Below are 19772 nucleotides of genomic sequence, written 5' to 3' on the forward strand. Positions count from 1 at the left end.
AGTTATATCACAATTTTCAAATAAGTTTATATCTGGCTTACATCTCTATATCCATGAGGAATTGTTCCAGATATCTCAGCAAAAGGAAGCAGACAACCAGCTGGGCAGTACTTACTGAGAAATGAAAACAAGCAAAAGGTTACATAATGCTGTCTTTTACAGGGAAAAAAGCAACCCCCAAAAATATCACAGACACATTTTTCAGTTCAAGGTGAATACCATAATTTCACTACCCTCAAAGACCCACCAGTTCTTTTTTTTGACACGGAGTTTCACTCTTGTCGCCCAGGCTGGAGTGCAATGGCACCTTCTTGGCTCACTGCAACCTCTGTCTCCTGGGTCTCAGAGATTTTCCTGCCTCAGCCTCCCGAGTAGCTGGGATTACAGGTGCATACCACCATACCTGGCTAATTTTTGTATTTTTAGTAGAGATGGAGTTTCACCATGTTGGCCAGGCTGGTCTCAAACTCCTGACCTCAGGTGATCCGCCCACCTCAGCCTCCCAAACTGCTGGGATTTCAGGCATGAATGACTGTGCCCGGCCAGGACCACCAGTTCTAAAAAGCCCTTTCAGACTTTCTTCCATCCATATATATATAACGTCTTCACTCACACATTTGAAACATTTTTTTGTCTTATTACATACTGCCTTGATTATTTTATTTCATAATGAATGGTAGACATGTTTCTACTATAAAACCTACTCATCAAATTTAAGAGCTAAATGATATTCTATTCTGTGGATATGCCATAATACATTTTACCAACCCTCTATTGATCCAATTTAAGCTGTATTAAAAGAGGTGCATTCATTCACGCTGCTACCCATCCACCCAACACATTTATTTGAGTGTCTATTATGCTATCTGTTGAGTGTAGGGCAGTACTAGGTACTGGGTTTACAAAAGTCAAACAGACAAATATTGCCCCTGTCCTCACTGAGTTTATATTCCAGTGGTAGAAGACATTAAACCAATACTTACACAAATAATTGATTTTGATTCTGCTATGAAGAAAAGTCACGCTGAAATAACCGGAAGAAATCTAACTTAATACAAGTAACACAGTAATTCAGTAAACTTAATGAATTGCCAGGTAGCACCCTAAGTGCTTTAGGTAATCCATATAAGAACTCTATGGAGGAGATGCTAGTGTTGTCCTCATTTTAGGAAACAGGGAAATTAAGGAACTGTATGCCCATTCACACAATTAGCAGGTAGCAAATGGGCTCTGGAGTCCGTGCTCTTATGCAGGACTCTGTACCACCCCCAGTCAGGGAATGGGGGTGGCAGGATGGGGCTCTTAGGAAGTGAAGCCTCAGCAGTGAGCTAAGGGGTGTCACTAGAACAAGTGGTGGGAAATGCACATTAGTCAGAGGGATGAGCACAGCATGAGGCAGGATGGCCTAGTGTGTGTCTGGAAGCGGGGACGGCAGTGCAAGTACGTGCCAGAGAGCAAAACTAAGGTTAGTTAGAGAGAAGACTCGACAGACGGGCAGGTAATGCAGGAGCCTTGTGGGCTATGGTGAAGAGTATGGAATATATTTCTAAGTAAAAATAGGAAGCCAGTAAAGGATTTTGGCAGCTTACATACATAATCTGATTAGTATTTTTAAAAAAGATTATTCTGGCTCCTGGGAAGAAAAGAGATAGCAAGGAATCATGAGTGGAGGCTGGGACACCATTAGGCGATAGTACAGCAGCCCCGGACAGAGATAATGGGAGCTTGGATTTGTTGTGGCAGATCATGGAGCTGGAGAGTGGCACAAGCGCAGCTGACCCTCTGCCAGGGCTGTCTACCATACACTGATGCTAGGGTTACCCCAGCTAACGTCCCCCTCAAATGCTGAAGAGGGCACCCTTCCCACACAGAACCATTCTTGAAGACAAAATTAAGGTTCTTGTGGGGAAGTGGTAGTAAGTTCGGAAAAGTTAGTAAGATGGCTCTTGAAAGATGAGAATGATCTGCCAAGCAGAGAGGAGGCAAGTGGTTCCTGGTAAAAGCTCTGTGAGCTCAGAGCACTGTAAATAACTCAGAGTCATTTCAATATGGAGAACATAAGATGAGACTGGAAAAATGGCCTGAGGACTGCTTGTGAAAGAACGAGAAGACCAGGTTAAGGAAATCTGGACAACTGTTTTTTATCATAATAAGTAGTTTCTCAAGATTTTTAAGCAGGGAAATGATCAGATATGTATTTTGAAAACAACTTGGCAGCAGTGTGAATGGCAGCCAGCAAACAGAAATAGGAACTCGATTAGAAGTTGTCTAGGCAAGAGACAAAGGCATAAAGAAGAGAAATAGTAGAAATGGTACTTGAGTAACAACACTGCAGAATTCTGTAACAGCCAAAACCATGCTCTTTCAATTTTCTGAAAAAAGATAAATACCTTTTCAACTTTTACTAGCAGTTTTGCTAGATTTTGAAAAGCAACTAGTTCTACTTTCAAAGCATATTAAAATGATACTTTCATTTTGCAGATCTAAATGCTACAATAAAAGCAAAATGTAAACATGCAACTAAATGGCTTTATGCTTTAAGTAAGCTCTAATTTATTGAAGTCTCAGAACAATGATATGTATCACACAATATACATTAACCCTAAGAGTATACAGAATGAAAATGAAGAAGTGAATGAAAAGTAACATTTAAGCAAAAAAAAAAAAAAAAAAAACTCACAAATATAATCATACCTGAACTCAGGTTCCAAAAAATTGGATGCAGTGTCCAAACAAGTAATTAGATCTAGAAAAACAAAAATAAAAAACTGATTCCATTAATATACAGGATTACCTTGCTGAAACTCCAAGTGTCTCAGAATCCCAAACTGTACTACTCTAATTTTCAAAAATCTCAATGGCACTGTCAAAGTGGTACTAAAAACTTTACCAACTTTTGTTAATCACAATTTCTTTCTGATATTAAGTTTCTTGATTTTTGGAGCAATGTCCCCTCAATACTGTTTACTACATCACCTCAGGAAGTCACATACCATATACACACATATATGTATATGTGTATTTTTATATATATATATATATTTAGAACATGCATAGATAAGTAAAATTTATAGCTTTAAAGTGGTTTCTGTAAAATACAGCTACCCACACACACAAATATTTCTTGGTTATTATATAACTAAAAATGACCCTTTGCTGTTTGCACATAAGGAAAACAACGACAAAGAAAGTGAGTTAATTTTATGGCTCTAACTATTAATAACTGCTAATTAAAATCTGGTCCAGAGACAGGACTGGTGCATCAGCACCTTCTGGAAATTTAGTAGAAATTCAAATTCTTGAACTCCATCCAGACTTACAGAATCTCTGGCGGTGGTGCCCAAAAATCTGTTTTAAGAAGTCCTCTCAGTAATTTCTTAAGCACACGGAAGTTGGAGTAGCATTGCTCTAAAGAAACAAAACTTCTAAAATTTAACATTTTCTGCCTAGAAACCAATACAGCTGGGCAAGAGCTAATCTGCCTCTAATTAAGACCAAGTTCATAGGCTATGTAAAAAGTGGCTTTGTTTAAAAAAACAAAACAAAACAAAACAAAACAAAACAAAAAACCACCATTTCAGTGGCTTCCTTCTCTTAGGTTAGACAGCAAAGCCTTCAACACAGCCTACAGAGTCTTGAAGTGCTGGCCTTGTCTTACTCTGCAGTCTTGTGTGTACCTGCCTTGGCTTCTCGCCACTCCAGTCTTGTTTTGGTCCCCTGGCACAAGCTGCTCTCTCGACTTGTAAGGCTTTCCCACTACTACTTAGCCTAGCTGATTCCTCTCTAAGAGCTCAGCTTCACTGCCACTTCCTCACAGAAGCTGTCCCTCAGCTTCACAAGTCAAATTCCTTTAGCACACAGTAGACACTTAAGTTTTGTTTGTTTTAATAAACGGATGACTATTCTGTGTTGTCAAAGGTAATGTGTTATGTTAATATGTAAGCCTGACTTGTTGATGTAATTATAGAGTTATAAGCAAAATCACTCTATAAAGCCTAGTCCCCGGACACAGCCTGAGGCTGTTTGTCCTCACCTTTGTATTTCCAGTAGCAATAACAGCATATGGTATACAGGAGACTTATTTATTGAATCAATGGATGAATAAAAGTTTCTGATCATTAGCATGTTTGGCTAAGTCCAGTTATTTACTAACCTGCAGGGAAGAAAACCTGGAAGAAGACCCGAAGGCAATCACAAAAGTAAGTGATTTTACATATAAACGCTTGATTAAAGAACTGTGTCAAGGGCAGCCAATATACCCTTGATGGAGATAGCTCCTAGCACACTGAACAATATGTAAATATTTGTTAAATTAATGGTTACCACAGCAAGCATATGATAATCGATCATTTTATTCCATAATTCTGAAGAAATTTTGTGTTTACTATTCAACTAAAATGTGTCTTGAACTAGAGCTTAATAACTGTGTTGTACCAGTAAGAAAGGGGTATTTTGAAGGCAAGTGTATAAATTAATATTTATAAACCACAGGCATTTGAATGACAGTTAAGCTAAATCTGTGCTTAGGAATTTAATAGGATAGATGCCTAAATAGGGGCTCACTACCACCCAGTTGACCAACCAGAAGAGCAGGCAAATTGAATTACCAGTTCTCTAGTTATTCCTGTCAATCTTTGCCCAGCATCAACAAGAATCAATTTTCCACTTTCTGCTCCACCAAAAAAATTTCCGACTTCTAAGATTAGAAGTTGAATTTCTAAGATTAATAGCCTGGGATGAAAGGTGCTGTGTGGTCCAATATGGCACTTAAACCACAAGAAGACTGCCAGCTGGCCCCATTATCTTCCAGCCACATGCCAGAAATCTGGTCAACTATGGATTATTTGATCAGAACAGGGCTTTGGTTGTAAGTCCATGCAGTGCTGAGACTCCAAAACTATGCCATGCAAATGTGCAACTCACTAAAGTTGCTCTCAAATTCCATGGAAGTTCAAAAGAGCTCTCAAGGAGAAAAATAAGAATTCAAAATGGACAGCTACAAGGAGAGCCAAGAAGACTGAAGATAAAGAAAGCCTTAAGTGCACACTTTGACCTTTATAACTCTACAAAGGCAAAGAAAACAACATCAAATAAAGCAGGCAATTAAGAAGCTTTAAAATGTCTTTCTTAAAAGCTTTTCCCAAGTAAACAGCCTTCCAGAAAATTGTCATTACTACAATGCTCCCAGCTAATAAGAACACAGCCTAGCTCCAAAAAAATCCATCTGCCCCAGAGATTTCTGATAGCAATGTATAAGTCATCATAATCAAAGGAACAGAATTGAAAATCTAGAAATAAACCCTTAAATTTATAGTCAACTGAGTTTCAGCAAGGGTGCCTAGACAATTCAATGGGGGGAAGAATTATCTTTTAGACAAATGATGCTGAGACAACTGGATATCCACCAAACAAACAAATGAATTGGACCCGTACCTCACACCACATACAAAATAAAGTGGATCTAAACTCAAGAGCTGAAACTATAAAACTTTTAGAAAAAAATATATGAGAATATCACAACTCTGGATTAAGCAGTGATTTCTTAGATAAAACACCAAAAGCACAAGAAAACAAATAAAAATAAATTGAAGTTCATCAAGATTAAAAACTTTTGTACTTCACAGGACACCATTAAGAAAGAGAAAGATAGCACACAGAATGGGAGAAAACATTTACAAATGATATATCAATGAAAACAGATGTATCTAATATCCAGAATACATAAAGAATATTATTATGTGGCATTAAAAAGACAAAGGAACCAATTTAAAAACAGACAATGGATATGAACAGACATTTCTCCAAAGAAGATATACAAATGGCCAACAGGCACATAAAAAGATGCTCAGCATCATTAGCCATCAGGGAAATGCAAATTAAAATCACAGTGAGACACCACCATACACTCATTAGGATGGCGAAAATAAAAAAGACATAACAAGCACTGGCAAAAATGTGGAGAAACTGGAGTCTTTATGCAGTACTAGTAAAATTGTAAAATGGTGCAACTGTTTTGGAAAATGGTTTGGCAGTTCCTTAAAATATTAAACAAAGAGTTAGCATATGACCCAGAAATCTCACTCCTAGGTATATGCCCAAGAGAATTAAAAACCTATGTCCCCACCAACATTTGTACACCAAAGTTCATCAACTGATGAATGGATGGATAAACAAAATGGGGTGTATATACATACAATGGAATATTATTTGGCCATAAAAAGAAATGAAGTACTGATTCATGCTACAACATGGATAAACTTTGAAAATATGCTAAGTGAAAGAAGCTAGTCACAAAAGACCACATACTATGTGATATATTTACATGAAATGTTTCGAATAGGCAAATCTATAGCAATAAAAAGTAGATTCGTGGTTTCCTAGGATTGTAGGGGGTTAAGAGGAGAGAAATGGGGAATAACTGCTACTAACTAAGGAATTTCCTTTGGGGTGATAAATATGTTCTAAAATTGACTATGGTGATAACTGTACAACTCTAAATACACTGAAAAATCAATGAATTGTATATACAGATATTTTATTATTTAATTTCAACTTTTATTTTAGATACAGGGTACATGTGTAGGTTTGTTACATAGGTATACTGCATGGTGCTGAGGTTTGGGGTACAGACCCCACCACCAAGAGAGTGAACATAGTACCCAGCAGGTAGTTTTCCTTTTAACTTTATTTTAGGTTCAGGGGTACATGCGCAGGATTGTTATATAGGTAAACTTGTGTCATGGGGGTTTGCTGTATCTTTTGTCATCTAGGTACTAAGCCTAGTTAGCATCCCACAGCTATTGTTTCTGTTCCTCTCCCTCCTCCCACCCTCCAGTAGGCCTCAGTGTCAATTGCTCCCCTTTATGTGTCCATGTGTTACATTTAACTGCCACTTAAAAGTAAGAACATGTGGTATTTGGTTTTCTCTTCCTGTGAGAGGTTAATGGCCTCCAGTTCCATCCATGTCCCTGCAAAGGGCATAATCTCATTCTTTTTTTATGACTGCATAGTATTCCATAGTGTATATGTACCACATTTTCTTTATCCAGTCTACCATTAATGGACATTTAGGTTGACTCCATGTCTTTGCTATTGTAAATACTGCTGCAATGAACAATATGAGTGCAATTTATATTCCTTTGGGTATATACCCAGTAATGGGGTTACTAGGTCAAAGGGTGGCCATGCTTTTAGCACTCTGAGCAATCACCACTGGTTTCCACAATGGTTGAACTTACACTCCCACCAACAGCGTTTAAGTGTTCCCTTTTCTCCACAACCTCATTAGCATGTTATTTTATTACTTTTTAATAATAGCCATTCTGACTGGTATGAGATGGTATCTCATTGTGGTTTTGATTTGTATTTCTCTAAAGATCAATGATATTGAGCTTTTTTTCTTATGCTTATTGGCCACATATGTGTCTTCTTTGGAAAAGTGTCTGCTCATGTTCTTTACCTGCTTTTCAACGTTTCTTTTTTCTTGTAAACTTGTTTAAGTTCCTTATCGATGTTGGATATCAGACCTTTGCCAGATTCACACTTTGCAAATATTTTCTCCCCATTCTGTAGGTTGTCTGTTTACTCTGTTGATAGTTTCTTTTGCTGTACAGAAGCTCTTAATTTTAATTAGATCCTATTTGTCAAGTTTTGCTTTTGCTGTGATTGCTTTTGGTGTCTTCATCATGAAATCTTTGACAGTTCCTATGACCAGAATGCTATTGCCTACATTGTTTTCCAGGGTTTTCATAGTTTTGAGATTTACATTTAAGTGTTTATTCTATCTTCAGTTGATTTTTGGATATGGCATAAGGAAGGGGTCCAGCTTCAATCTTCTGCATATGGCTAGCCAGTTATCCCAGCACCATTTATTAAATAGGCAGTCCTTTCTACATTGTTTATTTTTGTTAGCTTTGTCGAAGATCAGGTGGTTGCAGATATGTGGCCTTATTTCTGTGCTCTCTATTCTGTTCTATTGGTCTACGCACCTATTTCTGTACCAGTACCATGCTGTTTTGGTTACTGTAGCCCTGCAGTACAGTTTGAAGTCAGGTAATATGACTCCTCCAGCTTTTTTCTGTTTAAGACTGCCTTGGCTATTTGGGCTCCTTTTTGTTTCCATATGAATTCTAAAGTAGTTTTTTCTAGTTCTGTGAAGAATGTCATTGGAAGTTTGATAACAATTTCATTGAATCTGTAAATCACTTTGGGCAGAATGGCCATTTTTATGATAATGATTCCTCCAATTCATGAGCATGGCATGTTTTTCCATTTGTTTGTGTCATCTCTGATTTCTTTGAGCTGTGTTTTGTAATTCCTGTTGTAGAGATCATTCACCTCCCCAGTTAGCTGCATTCCTAGGTATTTTATTCTTTTTGTGGCAATTGTGAATGGGATTGTGTTCTTGATTAGGCTCTTGGCTTGACCGTTTTTGGTGTATAGAAATGCTAGTAATTTTTTTTTTTTTTTTTGAGATGGAGTCTTGCTCTGTTGCCCAGGCTGGAGTGCAGTGCAGTGGTGTGATCTTGGCTCACTGCAACCTCCGCCTCCCGGGTAGCTGGGATTACAGGCACACGCCACCATGCCAAGCTAATTTTTTTTTTTTTTTTTTTTTTTTTGGTTTTTTTAGTAGAGACGGGGTTTCATCATGTCAGCCAGGCTCATTACCAACTCCTGACCTCAAGTGATCCACCCACCTTGGCCTCCAAAGTGCTGGGATTTCAGGCATGAGCTACTGCTCTTGGCCCTTCTCTCTTCTTTATTAATCTAGCTAGTGGCCTATCATTAATTTTTTTCAAAAAACCAACTCCTTGATTTGTTGACCTTTTGAATGTTTTTCTGCGTCTCACTGTCCTTCAGGTTGAGCTCTGATTTTGGTTATAGATATTCTGCTAGCTTTAGGGTTGGTTTGCTCTTACTTTTCTAGTTCTTTTAGTTGTGATGTTAGGTTAATTTGAGATCTAACTTTTTGATGTGGGCATTTAGTGCCATAAATTTCTCTTGTAACAATGCCTTAGCTGCGTCCCGGAGATTCTGGAATGTTGTATCTTTGTTCTCATTTAGTTTCAAAGAACTTCTTGATTTTTGCCTTAATTTCATTATTTACTCCAAAGTTATTCTGGAGCATTTCCATGTAATTGCATGGTTTTGAGCCATTTTTTTTAGTTTTGATTTCTATTTTTATTGCACTGTGGTCTGAGAGTGTGTCTGGTATGGTTTTGGTTCTTTTGCATCTGCTGATTGCTTTATGTCCGATTATGTGGTCATTTTTAGAGTATGTGTCATGTGGCGATCAGAAGAATGTATTTTCTATTGTCTTTGGATGGAGAGTTCTGCAGAGGTCTATCAGATACATTTGGTCCAGTGTTGAGTTTAGGTCCTGAATATCTTTGTTAGTTTTCTGCTTAGATGATCTGTCTAATACTGTCAGTGGAGTGTTAAAGTCTCCCACTATTATTGTGTGGGAGCCTAAGTCTCTTTTTAGGTTTCTAAGAACTTGCTTTATGAATCTGGGTGCTCCTGTGTTGAGTGCATATATATTTAGAATAGTTAGGTATTCTTGTTGAATTGAATGCTTTACATTATGTAATACCCTTGTCTTTTTTGAGCTTTGTTCGTTTAAAGTCTGTTTTGTCTGAAATTAGGGTTGCAATGCCTGCATTTTTCTGATTTCCATTTGCTTGTTAGATTTTCCTCCATCCCTTTATTTTGAGCCTATGGATGTCATTGCATGTGAGATGGGTTCCTGAAGATGGCGTATCATTGGGTCTTGCTTTTTTATTCAGCATGCCACTCTATGCCTTTTTAAATAGGGCATTTAGGCTATTTACATTCAAGGTTAGTATTGATACGTGTGCATATGATCCTGTCATTGTGTTGTTAGCTGATTATTATGCTGGCTTGTTTGTGTGGTTCCTTTATAGTGTCACTGGTGTGTGTACTTGAGTGTATTTTTCTAGTGGTGTTTTAATGGTTTTTCTTTTCCATATTTAGTGCTAGCTTCAAGATGTCTTGAAAGGTGGGTCTGGTGGTAATGAATTTGCTTAGCATTTGCTTATCTGACAAGAATCTTATTTCTCCTTTGCTAAGGAAGCTTAGTTTGGCTGGTTATGAAATTCTTGAAGATTTTTTTCCTTTAAGAATGTCAAATATAGGTCCCCAATCTCTTCCAGTTTGCAGGGTTTCAGCTGAGAGGTCTGTTGCTAGCCTGATGGGGTTCCCTTTGTTGGTGATCTGCCCTTTCTCTCTAGCTGCCTTTAACATTCTTTTATTTAGACATTGGAAAATCTGATGATTATGTGTCTTGGGGAGATCTTGTGTAGAATCTTGCAGGGGTTCTCTGTATTTCCTGAATTTGACTGTTGGCCTCTCTAGCGAGGCTGGGGAAATTTTCATAGATGATATCCTGAAATATGTTTTCCAAGTTGTTTGCTTTCTCCCCATCCAATTCAGGGATATCAATGATTTGCAGATTTGGCTTCTTTATATAATCCCTTATTTCTTAGAGGTTTTATTCATTCCTTTTCATTCCTTTTTTCTTTACTTTTGTCTGACTCTCTTATTTCAGAAAGCCAGTCTTCAAGTTCCAAGATTCTTTCCTCAGCTTGGTCTATTCTGCTGTTAATACTTGCAATTGGGTTGTGAAATTCTTGTAGTGTGTTTTTCAGCTCTATCAGGTCAGTTAGATTCTTTTTTGCACTGGCTATTTTATCTGCCAGCTCCTGTATTGTTTTGTTAATTCTTAGTTTCCTTGAATTGGGTTTTGCCATTCTCCTGAATCTCGATGCTCTTCATTCCTGTGCATATTCTGAATTCTATTTCTGTCATTTCAGCCAACTCAGCCTGGTTAAGAACCCTCATTGGTGAACTAGTGCAATCGTTAGGAGGACATAAGGCACTCTGGCCATTTGAATTGCTGAAGTTCTTGTGTTAGTTCTTTCTCATCTCTCTGTGTGGGTGTTCCTTTAACTGCTGGGCTGCCTCTAATTGAAGTGGTCAGGTGGGGGCACAGTGGTTGTGCTGGAGTCCCAGGTCAGGCAGCCCTGTCCAGTGAGGAGAAGTGAGGACCAGGATCTACATGGAGAACCGTCTGACCACTTTTCGGTGAGATGGGTACTGTGCTGGGGGTTCAGACCAGCCTTCAGTCCCATGGACTCTCCAGAGGCTGGAAACAGCAAAGGTGAGGGTTGCAAGGCAGAAAAGATGGAAACACCACCCTCCCAGTGGGAGCTCTGTCCCAGGTTGCTGCAGAGCTGCTACTCGCTCCAAAGTCCCAGTGAAGGGAGGCTGGAAACCCAAGCCTGGAGGACTTGCCCAGTGAGGAGATATGGGAGTGGAGACCCATGTAAGAAACAGTCTGGCCACTTTTCCATGACTACTCCAGTAAACTAGGGGCCTGCTCTGGTCCCCAGTCACCTCGGATTTTCCAGCACCATTTCCCTGGGTGGGGGAGGCTCCTCTGGCCCTGTGTCATTCCTGAGTGGGTGGTTGCTCTGCTTTGCTTTTTTCCATTCTCTGTGAGTAGAGTTGTTTTCTTGATGAATCCCAGTTTGTGTACCTGGGTGTTCCAGTTGAAGTGCTATATTTACTTGCCCCTTCTATTTCTTTCCATGAAGGCGGCACACACTAGCTGTTTTTAGTTGGTCACCTTGGCCAACCCCCCTGAATTGTATATTTTAAATAAGGGAATTGTATGGTGTGTGAATTATAACTTAATAAGACTGTTATAAAATAAAAAGAAACTATCATAGAATAACAATGTCCTTTCATATGTAGCATATCTGTATTGATGGGTGAAATAAAGCCTAGTAAAAGAGCCAGGGCTGGCAGTTTGTTCATTTATTCATTTAGCATATATTTAATAAGCATGTGTTATGACCAGGTGTCATTCTAGGCACCAGAGACAAAACAAAGAACAACCAGATAAAAATTCCTTCGTATAGGGAGTATACCTCTGGGTGGGGTGGGGGGAGGTAAAAGACAATGTTAGTAAGAAAAAAATACTGTGTTAGAATGTGTATTGTACTTTAGAAAAATAATGAGAACAAGGAAGTTTTAAAAAGTTAGGGAGTTACAATTTTAAGTACAGTGGTCAGATCAGGCATCACTGTGAAGATGACATTTAAGTAAAACTCTTAAAATCGGTGAGGGAGTGAGGTGTTAGGTATTTGAATCTGAGAATAGGCAGTGGGAATCAAAGGCCCTGTAAGGAAATGTGCTCAGCATGTTTGAGGCCACAGTAGACAAGTAAAAGATGAAGTCAGATGAGTAATGGGAAGCTGAATGCTAGAGCATCTTGGAGATAAGGATAGTTGGTAGACTGAGATGAAACTTTCACTTTAATAAGATCATACTGACCACTGAATTCAGAGTAGATTGAAGGGGGAAAACAGCAAAAACAAAGGTAAGAAATTTATTGCCATAATTGAGGTAAAAGTTGGAACCTGAAATAGAGTGGTAGTAGTAGAGCTGTTAAGATGTAGTCAGATTCTGGTACATGTACATATATATTCGAAGAATTGGCAGCTGAATATGAAGCTTGAGAAAAAGAGAGGAGTCAAAGATACACTAAAGTTTCTGGACTGAGCAACTTAAAAGATGAACTTATTACATGTTAAGTGCTTAGATTATAATAAATACTGAGAAAACACTTATCTTGCTGGATCCACTTTAATATGTCCTATAATACTAGAAAAATCAGTGATATGTTCAAAGTACTGGGCAGTATATAATTTACATTTCTTTTTCCTTGCTCTGTCACCGAGGCTAGAGTGCAGTGGCATGATCCTAGCTCACTGCAGCCTCAAGTTCCTGGTCTCAAGCAATCCTCCACCTCAGCCTCCCAAGTAGCTAAAACTACAGGCATGTGCCACCACACCCAACTAATTTTTTAAATTGTTGGTCAAGATGGGGGTCTCACTACCTTTCTGGTCTGGAACTCCCAGCCTCAAGCAATCCTCCCACGTCAACCTCCCAAACTGTTGAGAAGACATGTGTGAGCCACCATGCCTGGTATTTGCTACGTTTTAAACTGACAGCCTCTGCACAGAATTTTATTCTGGTAATTTTAATCAAACAATACATACAAATGACTATAACACATTACTGCACGAAGTATCACACATATGGTACACTTCATTTGGGTGTTGTAGATAACAGCGATGGCAGTAGTAAACTGAATGCCCTCAGGGATTCTGCTGAAGCAAACTGGCATTCCCTCTTTTTCTGTATAGCCCCCAAAAGAGCATCTTCAGTGTTGAATATACACTAGTCTTCACAGTAGAGTTTAACCCAAAGGAAGTGTAACCATAGTATCTATAAAAAGAGTTTCTATCCTTCCCCATTACCTGCCTTCCCTAATCCTAGAGGGCTGTCCAGAGCAGGCAGATCTCAGATGGGGCTCTGAAGGCAGGATAATGTGATTGTGAGAAAGAGCAGGAGAGAATACAAATGTGAAGGCAAGCCAATAATCAATAACAGCCTGAGGAACGTCAGGTTTTCTGAAAACACCAACATCAGATTTCCTAAGACAGTTGCAAACTTAGTTAGCTATATTATCTGCCATAACTGATATATACATTTAAAAAAAATAAAGTACAATTAAAAACATTTTCAAGACATAATAACTGCAAAGGCTAGAGAACTTTGTAACTGTTGCATGAAATATTTAAACTTGAAATCTTATGTTGACCCATATATAATACCATGAAAATATATTTTATGTTAACAAATGAATCAAAAAATATCAGCACATTGGTTACTATCATAGAAATATTTTTGATTGACAGTGTTGGCTATTTCTGAGATTGTAGGGTTGCAAAATATATTTATTTAGATTTTCCTTCAATTAATACTGTTTTGTGTTCTTGAATGAATTGAAAAAGACCCTCAGTAGTGTCAGTAGCCATCACTTACCACAATAAGTTGGTATAATGCCAACTATATTTGCTGTAAACATTTTTGCACAGTTGAACTCAAGTGCCTATATTTATTCTAACTCAAGAAAGTGGCCAGGCACGGTGGCTCATGCCTGTAATCCCAGCACTTTGGGAGGCCGAGGCGGGCAGATCACGAGGTCAGGAGATCGAGACCATCCTGGCTAACACGGTGAAACCCCGTCTCTACCAAAAAAAATACAAAAAATTAGCCGGGCATGGTGGCGTGTGCCTGTAGTCCCAGCTACTTGGGAGGCTGAGGCAGGAGAATCGCTTGAACCTGGGAGGCGGAGGCTGCAGTGAGCTGAGATCGTGCCACTGTACTACAGCCCGGGTGACAGAGCAAGACTCCATCTCAAAAAAGAAAGCACAGAAGTACTATTCCTAAGTTACTGTATTATTTACTAGAAATAAGAAAATATAGGCCGAAACAAGAAAATGTACACCTATTCATTCTTCTCTCTTATGTGATCTAAAATTATTTAAATAACCAATTTCCCAGAGCCTTAAACAATATGTGGTCTTGCTTTCATAGTTCTCATCTTGTCAATAGCCTTGCATCATAGATATATGAACAGCTACTCTGTTCAAGTGCTAAAGGATGTAGGATAAGCCTGGTCTTCTGCTAAATTCTCCTGACAATATTATTGTATGGTCCTAAGACTAATTCCTTGCTTCTATTATAGGAATCTGGCATTGATTTTTTAGCATCTGCAATTCTGTTAAGAGAAATTTACATATATAGTATAGTACAACATAATTTATAGTGATTCAGAGCCAATTAACATTTACTAAGTACCAGACACTATACTAGGTATTTTACCTCTTCTCTCCTTTTACATACTGAGAGTGGACACTAAACCTTATGTTTCTCTTAAGAATATAACAATGTCATCTACAAAAGCAGAGTCCACAGTAGAAGCCCGGAAAAAATTTTTCTCAGATGAAAATAATTAATGCTTTCCTATGGATGATATAAAGCATAGCTCAGTTGCCTAAGCAATAAACTATGTAGTCAAACAGGCTATAAGCTACACATGGTTAACTGGATCAAATCAAACTCCTTATCTAAATCTCCATACACTAAAAAATGAATACAAAACATTAAAATATAGCATAATTATTTTGTGACCTACACAGTACCTAGGAAGCTAATAAATACATTAGTATTTATCAACAGTGAAGGATAGAGCCACTGTACAGCACAGGACAGCACAAACACATATGTAGTCTCTTCTCAGCACTCCTAATATGCCAAAAAAATTAAAAACATAGAAAACATTAAAATCATTAAGATGCTCTTCAGGTTTATCTAACAGCTTGGAATAAACTCTATCCTGTAATGTGAATTGCCTCTTCAGGTTAACACCATCTTAACAGATTAAGTGTTTAAATTCTCTTTCTCTGCAAAATTGGTAACACTTTGTTTGTCAGCACCTTTGTTCTACAAATTGGCACCAAACTACAAATATTCTTCTGCGTGTTAATTATATTATACATACAAACATTATACATACTCATTTGTATGGAAATAAAAGCATATCTAAAGATAGGAATGTAAACTGAAACTTCATTAATAAAATCTTACTAAGTTTAATAGTATCAGAGTTTTAAAATGTTTGCCAGATACAGGAACCAAAATTTGGAACCCAATATAAAAATAACAAATAGGAACCTAGCCAATTGTAGTACTGGAAACAAAACAGATTCTATAAAATTACTGTACGGTTAAGAAGGCAAACAATCTAAGGAATTCACACTCTATTTTCAAAGCCGAAAACATTCCATGCAGGAAAAAAATAACCGGTTACAGAAATTTGGACTCTGCTAGAAAGGAATTATCTAGTCAGCCCTACGTTTCATTTGCAAACTGATATAATCTGATGTAAGAATGAAAAAATGGCAAATATTTGCAAAAATGATGTGGTTAAAAATGCAGCAAATATTTTTTATACTATTGGTGTTAATTCTAAAAATAATCCATCATACAGCAATGATAATCTTGTTAAATGGGAATATATTCCAGGCTCAGCTGTTCACAAGTCTTAAGTGCACTGTCATCAGATTCTAACGGGTGGCAGACAATGAATGAACATGTGTTTATGAGTTCCGATTAGGAACTATATTAATATCTACATTATTTCACATGAAATTGTAAACTATTTACTATTTCTCCCATCCAAAATAAAGGCAAACTTTATAGACTGACCACTACAAAATTCCGAGTTGGTGAAATCTAAAGTAGTAAGATTCAGTATTATGTTTTAAGTGACAATTTCATGTTCTCCAAAAAGAATACCAGGATCACCACTTTCCAATCATGCATGCACACACACACACACACCCCAATTATGGTACATATGAATAAATGCTGTCTTGAAGGACTTGAAGCTTTCAATGCAAATGTATATATTTCTTTTGAGTTCACTGTTTTATAACTACAACTTAAAAAAATCATCACCCAGAACCATTCTACAAATGTCCAGTTCCTCCTAGAAACTGGTCATTGTTGAACAGATTCAAAAACAGAAATTTAGATCATCTATAAAATTCATTTTATTTTTCAATTCCAATGACAACCACTGTTTTTAAATCTACTTTTCAGAATGAAATGTCAGTAGCATTTATTATTATTATTATTATTATTATTTTGGGACAGAGTTTCATTCTTGTTGCCCAGGTTGGAGTGCAGTAATGCAGTCTTGGCTCACTGCAACCTCCGCCTCCCGGGTACAAACAAACGATTCTCCTGCCTCAGCGCCCTGAGTAGCTGGGATTACAGGCACCCACCACCACGCCCGGCTAATTTTTTATATTTTTAGTAAAGACAGGTTTTCATCATGTTGGCCAGGCTTGTCTCGAACTACTGACCTCAGATGACCCACCCGCTTCGGCCTCCCAAAGTGCTGGGATTACAAGTGTGAACCACCGCACCTGGCCACATTTATTATTATACTAAATTAAAAGATCCAAGTTATGTGAGTCTGGACCTTAGTGTGGTAGGTTCTCCCTCACTCAGTAACACCAGCAGTAACTCAGGAGTTTCTATAGAACTTCTAAACAGGGGTTGCCAGTATAAAAGTCCAAGATACCACAAAGGTCCACATACACGTTCAAATTTTCAGAAAGTCTGGCCGTGGTAGATGAAAACTGATTAACGGTATTTATTATAGTTCACTGTCTGGAGAATAGACTGTTAGAGAGGATACCTATTATGAGGACTACAGATGTGGTTGTTTGTATAAGGAAGTATTTAGTGGCTGCTTCTGTGGAACGGTTGAAATTTGTTGAGATTATGCTACTTTAGAGTAGAAATATTAGTCCTCTCATAGTTGTTGGAAGTCTTGATTCGTATTTCTATATATCAAATTGCTTGAGGAAATGAGAATTTTTCCTTTCACTATCTTTCAAAAATGAGGTTTATAGGTGAAAATGGAAAGACATAACTGGTAATGAAAAAAGCTGAGAACTATTGCTCAAAGATCATTAAAAATAGCAGAGAGGGGGAAAAAAGCTTTATTAAAAATTTAATGAAAACTAGAAATGAAAGTGGAAGAGGACTCCAGGTAGAGAGCCCAAGATACAACCCGGGCATTACTGTAGCTCAGAGCTTTACCCAAGAGGGCTTCCTAATGCTCAAAGACTCTTCCTAGAGCTTAAATTCCACCAAGATAAACTCTAATTCATTGAAATGTTCCCTATAGAAGATATGTCTGACTCTACAGTCTTTACAAACTGGCATAATTCTAGTTACATTTATAACGAGACCTCTTAATTCAATCATCTCTGCTTTGGCTCCTCGGACAGCCTCTTAATGGGCCTCTCTACATTTATTCTTACTTTTATTTGACCCGCTCTTCACAGAGCAGGAAAGACTGCATAAACAAAAACATAAACACAGTCACACCACTTCTCTGTTCTTAACAGCTTCCATGCACTCTTAGGAAAAAGCTCCAACCCTTACATTTTCTATAAGGTTCAGAATAATGAAGCCTACTCTCCCCCAACCCAATCTACTCCAGCTACTCTGCTTTCTTTTCCAGTTCTCCCAGAGCTCTTCTCTACCATCAGGTTTTTGCACCTGCTGTTCCCTTCTGTAGAATGTTTTTCCTTCCTTGTCTGCCTGGAAACTCCAATCCTTCACTTCTCAGCTTAAAAGTGACTTCCTCAGGAAAACTCTGCTTTTTATCAATCTTCCATTCCCCACACACCTCTGGCCCCTATCATTTGGTGATTCTTTCACCATACTTTATTTCATAGTTGCAATGAAGTATTCGTTTAATATCTTTTTCCAACCCTATACTGCAAGTCCCATGAAGGTGTGATTGTGTCTTATCTACTGCTGTTTCCTTGGTGCCAAGTATAGGGCAGGAAACAAGGAATCAAAAGGAATAGATTTTTATAATGGGCTCTTGCACAAGGTAATGAGAATTAGTCTATCTCATGCAAAATCATGACTCTGTCAACAACCCATGCTATAACACAAGTCATCTTGAGAGCCTAACAAATGAAGTAGCTGATGAAGCAATATTTTTCACAATCTTTTCATTCCCAAATACTCTAAATCTTCAACTAGACTTCTAGGCTAGGGACATGTAGCTAGGTTCCTTGAAAATATTTATGGAATTCATTGTGGCAGTTAAGTTTCCTGGATAAAAATACACTGAGGACCTCAACCAAAGCCAAGCAACCTTCAAATTAATGAGTCATTATAAGAAATTGTCATCAAAAAGCCACCCAAGAAGAAGTAATAAGAAATTCAACCAGTGTTGTCTTGAATATAGTTCAGGCAATTCATTCTAGTTCAGATAAAACAAATGCTTGATGGATGGGATAAAGACATGCAAAAAATAATGAGATTTTAGGAGCTGTTAAATGAGATTTCCCAAGATGATTATGACTTTGGAAAGTTTTAGTATCAAGAAATTCCTGATTAAGGTGGTTGTTTCAAAAATCTTTGGAAGCTAAGATTCATCTAAAATAGAATATAGCCATTTGAAATTTGGTAGAGAGGTTTGTAAGCTACACAACATACTGATTCTTTTATCTGAGGTCATAGCCAATTCTTAAGTAAATTTAATGCAGGACATTAAGGTTTCTGTGGGCCAAAAAGCCTCATAATTTAAATATCTAATATGAGAGCCTTTTTTTTAAAAAAACAGGATACTTATTTTCCAGAAACCTTCAACTTGATAAATAACAGAGAAAAGCAAAAATATGAATCAAAATAAATAATTTAACCTGATATTAAGATTAAGAAACTTAATGAAAATAAGAAGCAAATTAACTTTATTTTCTATCCTCTCACCTATCAACCCAAGACTTTCAATAAGTAAAACTTAAAGGACGGTAATCCATTATCATCTCACTTGTGTTTTCTACATTACTCTTTTGGTGGTAGGGGTGGGGAACACGTGTATGCATGTGTACAGTGGTAGAAGGGGGGAAACTAACATTGTATGTGTCTGCTATGTCATGAGCCTACAAACAGTACACATGTTTTTATTAGATTTGGTCCTCACAACGAATCCATTCAAAGATACAACTCACAGTGGTGAAATGACTGGCCAGAGGTTAGCCAGCTAGCACGTGGCAGAGGCAGGGATACCAAGAGTCCTTTCCACAACATCACACTGACCAAGTTTTCCCGGTTCTGTCGAAAATATTAATCGTTCATTTGGCATAATGTTTCTAGTTCTTTTCTATTATTTCATCCAAATGAATTTTCCTTCTCATTTACTATGAAAGATTTTGTTAGCCTTCACATCTTGCCCTACTGCTTATAAACTAAGGAAAGGCAGGTTCCTCCACACAGAACAGCTCTCTCCTCTATCACTT

The 19772-nt window shown here is 37.7% G+C and overlaps 1 protein-coding gene across 2 annotated transcripts in view; it reads right to left on the minus strand.

Moving 5' to 3' along the window:
* DCBLD2 (discoidin, CUB and LCCL domain containing 2) overlaps positions 1 to 19772 on the minus strand; it is a 99878-nt gene that overhangs the window by 26720 nt on the left and 53386 nt on the right. For both annotated transcript variants that reach the window (XM_019024002.4, XM_055381749.2), the window contains 2 exons: positions 2695 to 2746; positions 42 to 114 (listed from right to left, as the gene is read on the minus strand). In XM_019024002.4, coding sequence (XP_018879547.2) covers positions 42 to 114; positions 2695 to 2746 — 125 coding nt within the window. The remainder of the gene's footprint in view (positions 1 to 41; positions 115 to 2694; positions 2747 to 19772) is intronic.

This window comes from Gorilla gorilla, chromosome 2, assembly GCF_029281585.2.
Source record: "Gorilla gorilla gorilla isolate KB3781 chromosome 2, NHGRI_mGorGor1-v2.1_pri, whole genome shotgun sequence".
NCBI classification, from domain to species: Eukaryota; Metazoa; Chordata; class Mammalia; order Primates; family Hominidae; genus Gorilla; species Gorilla gorilla.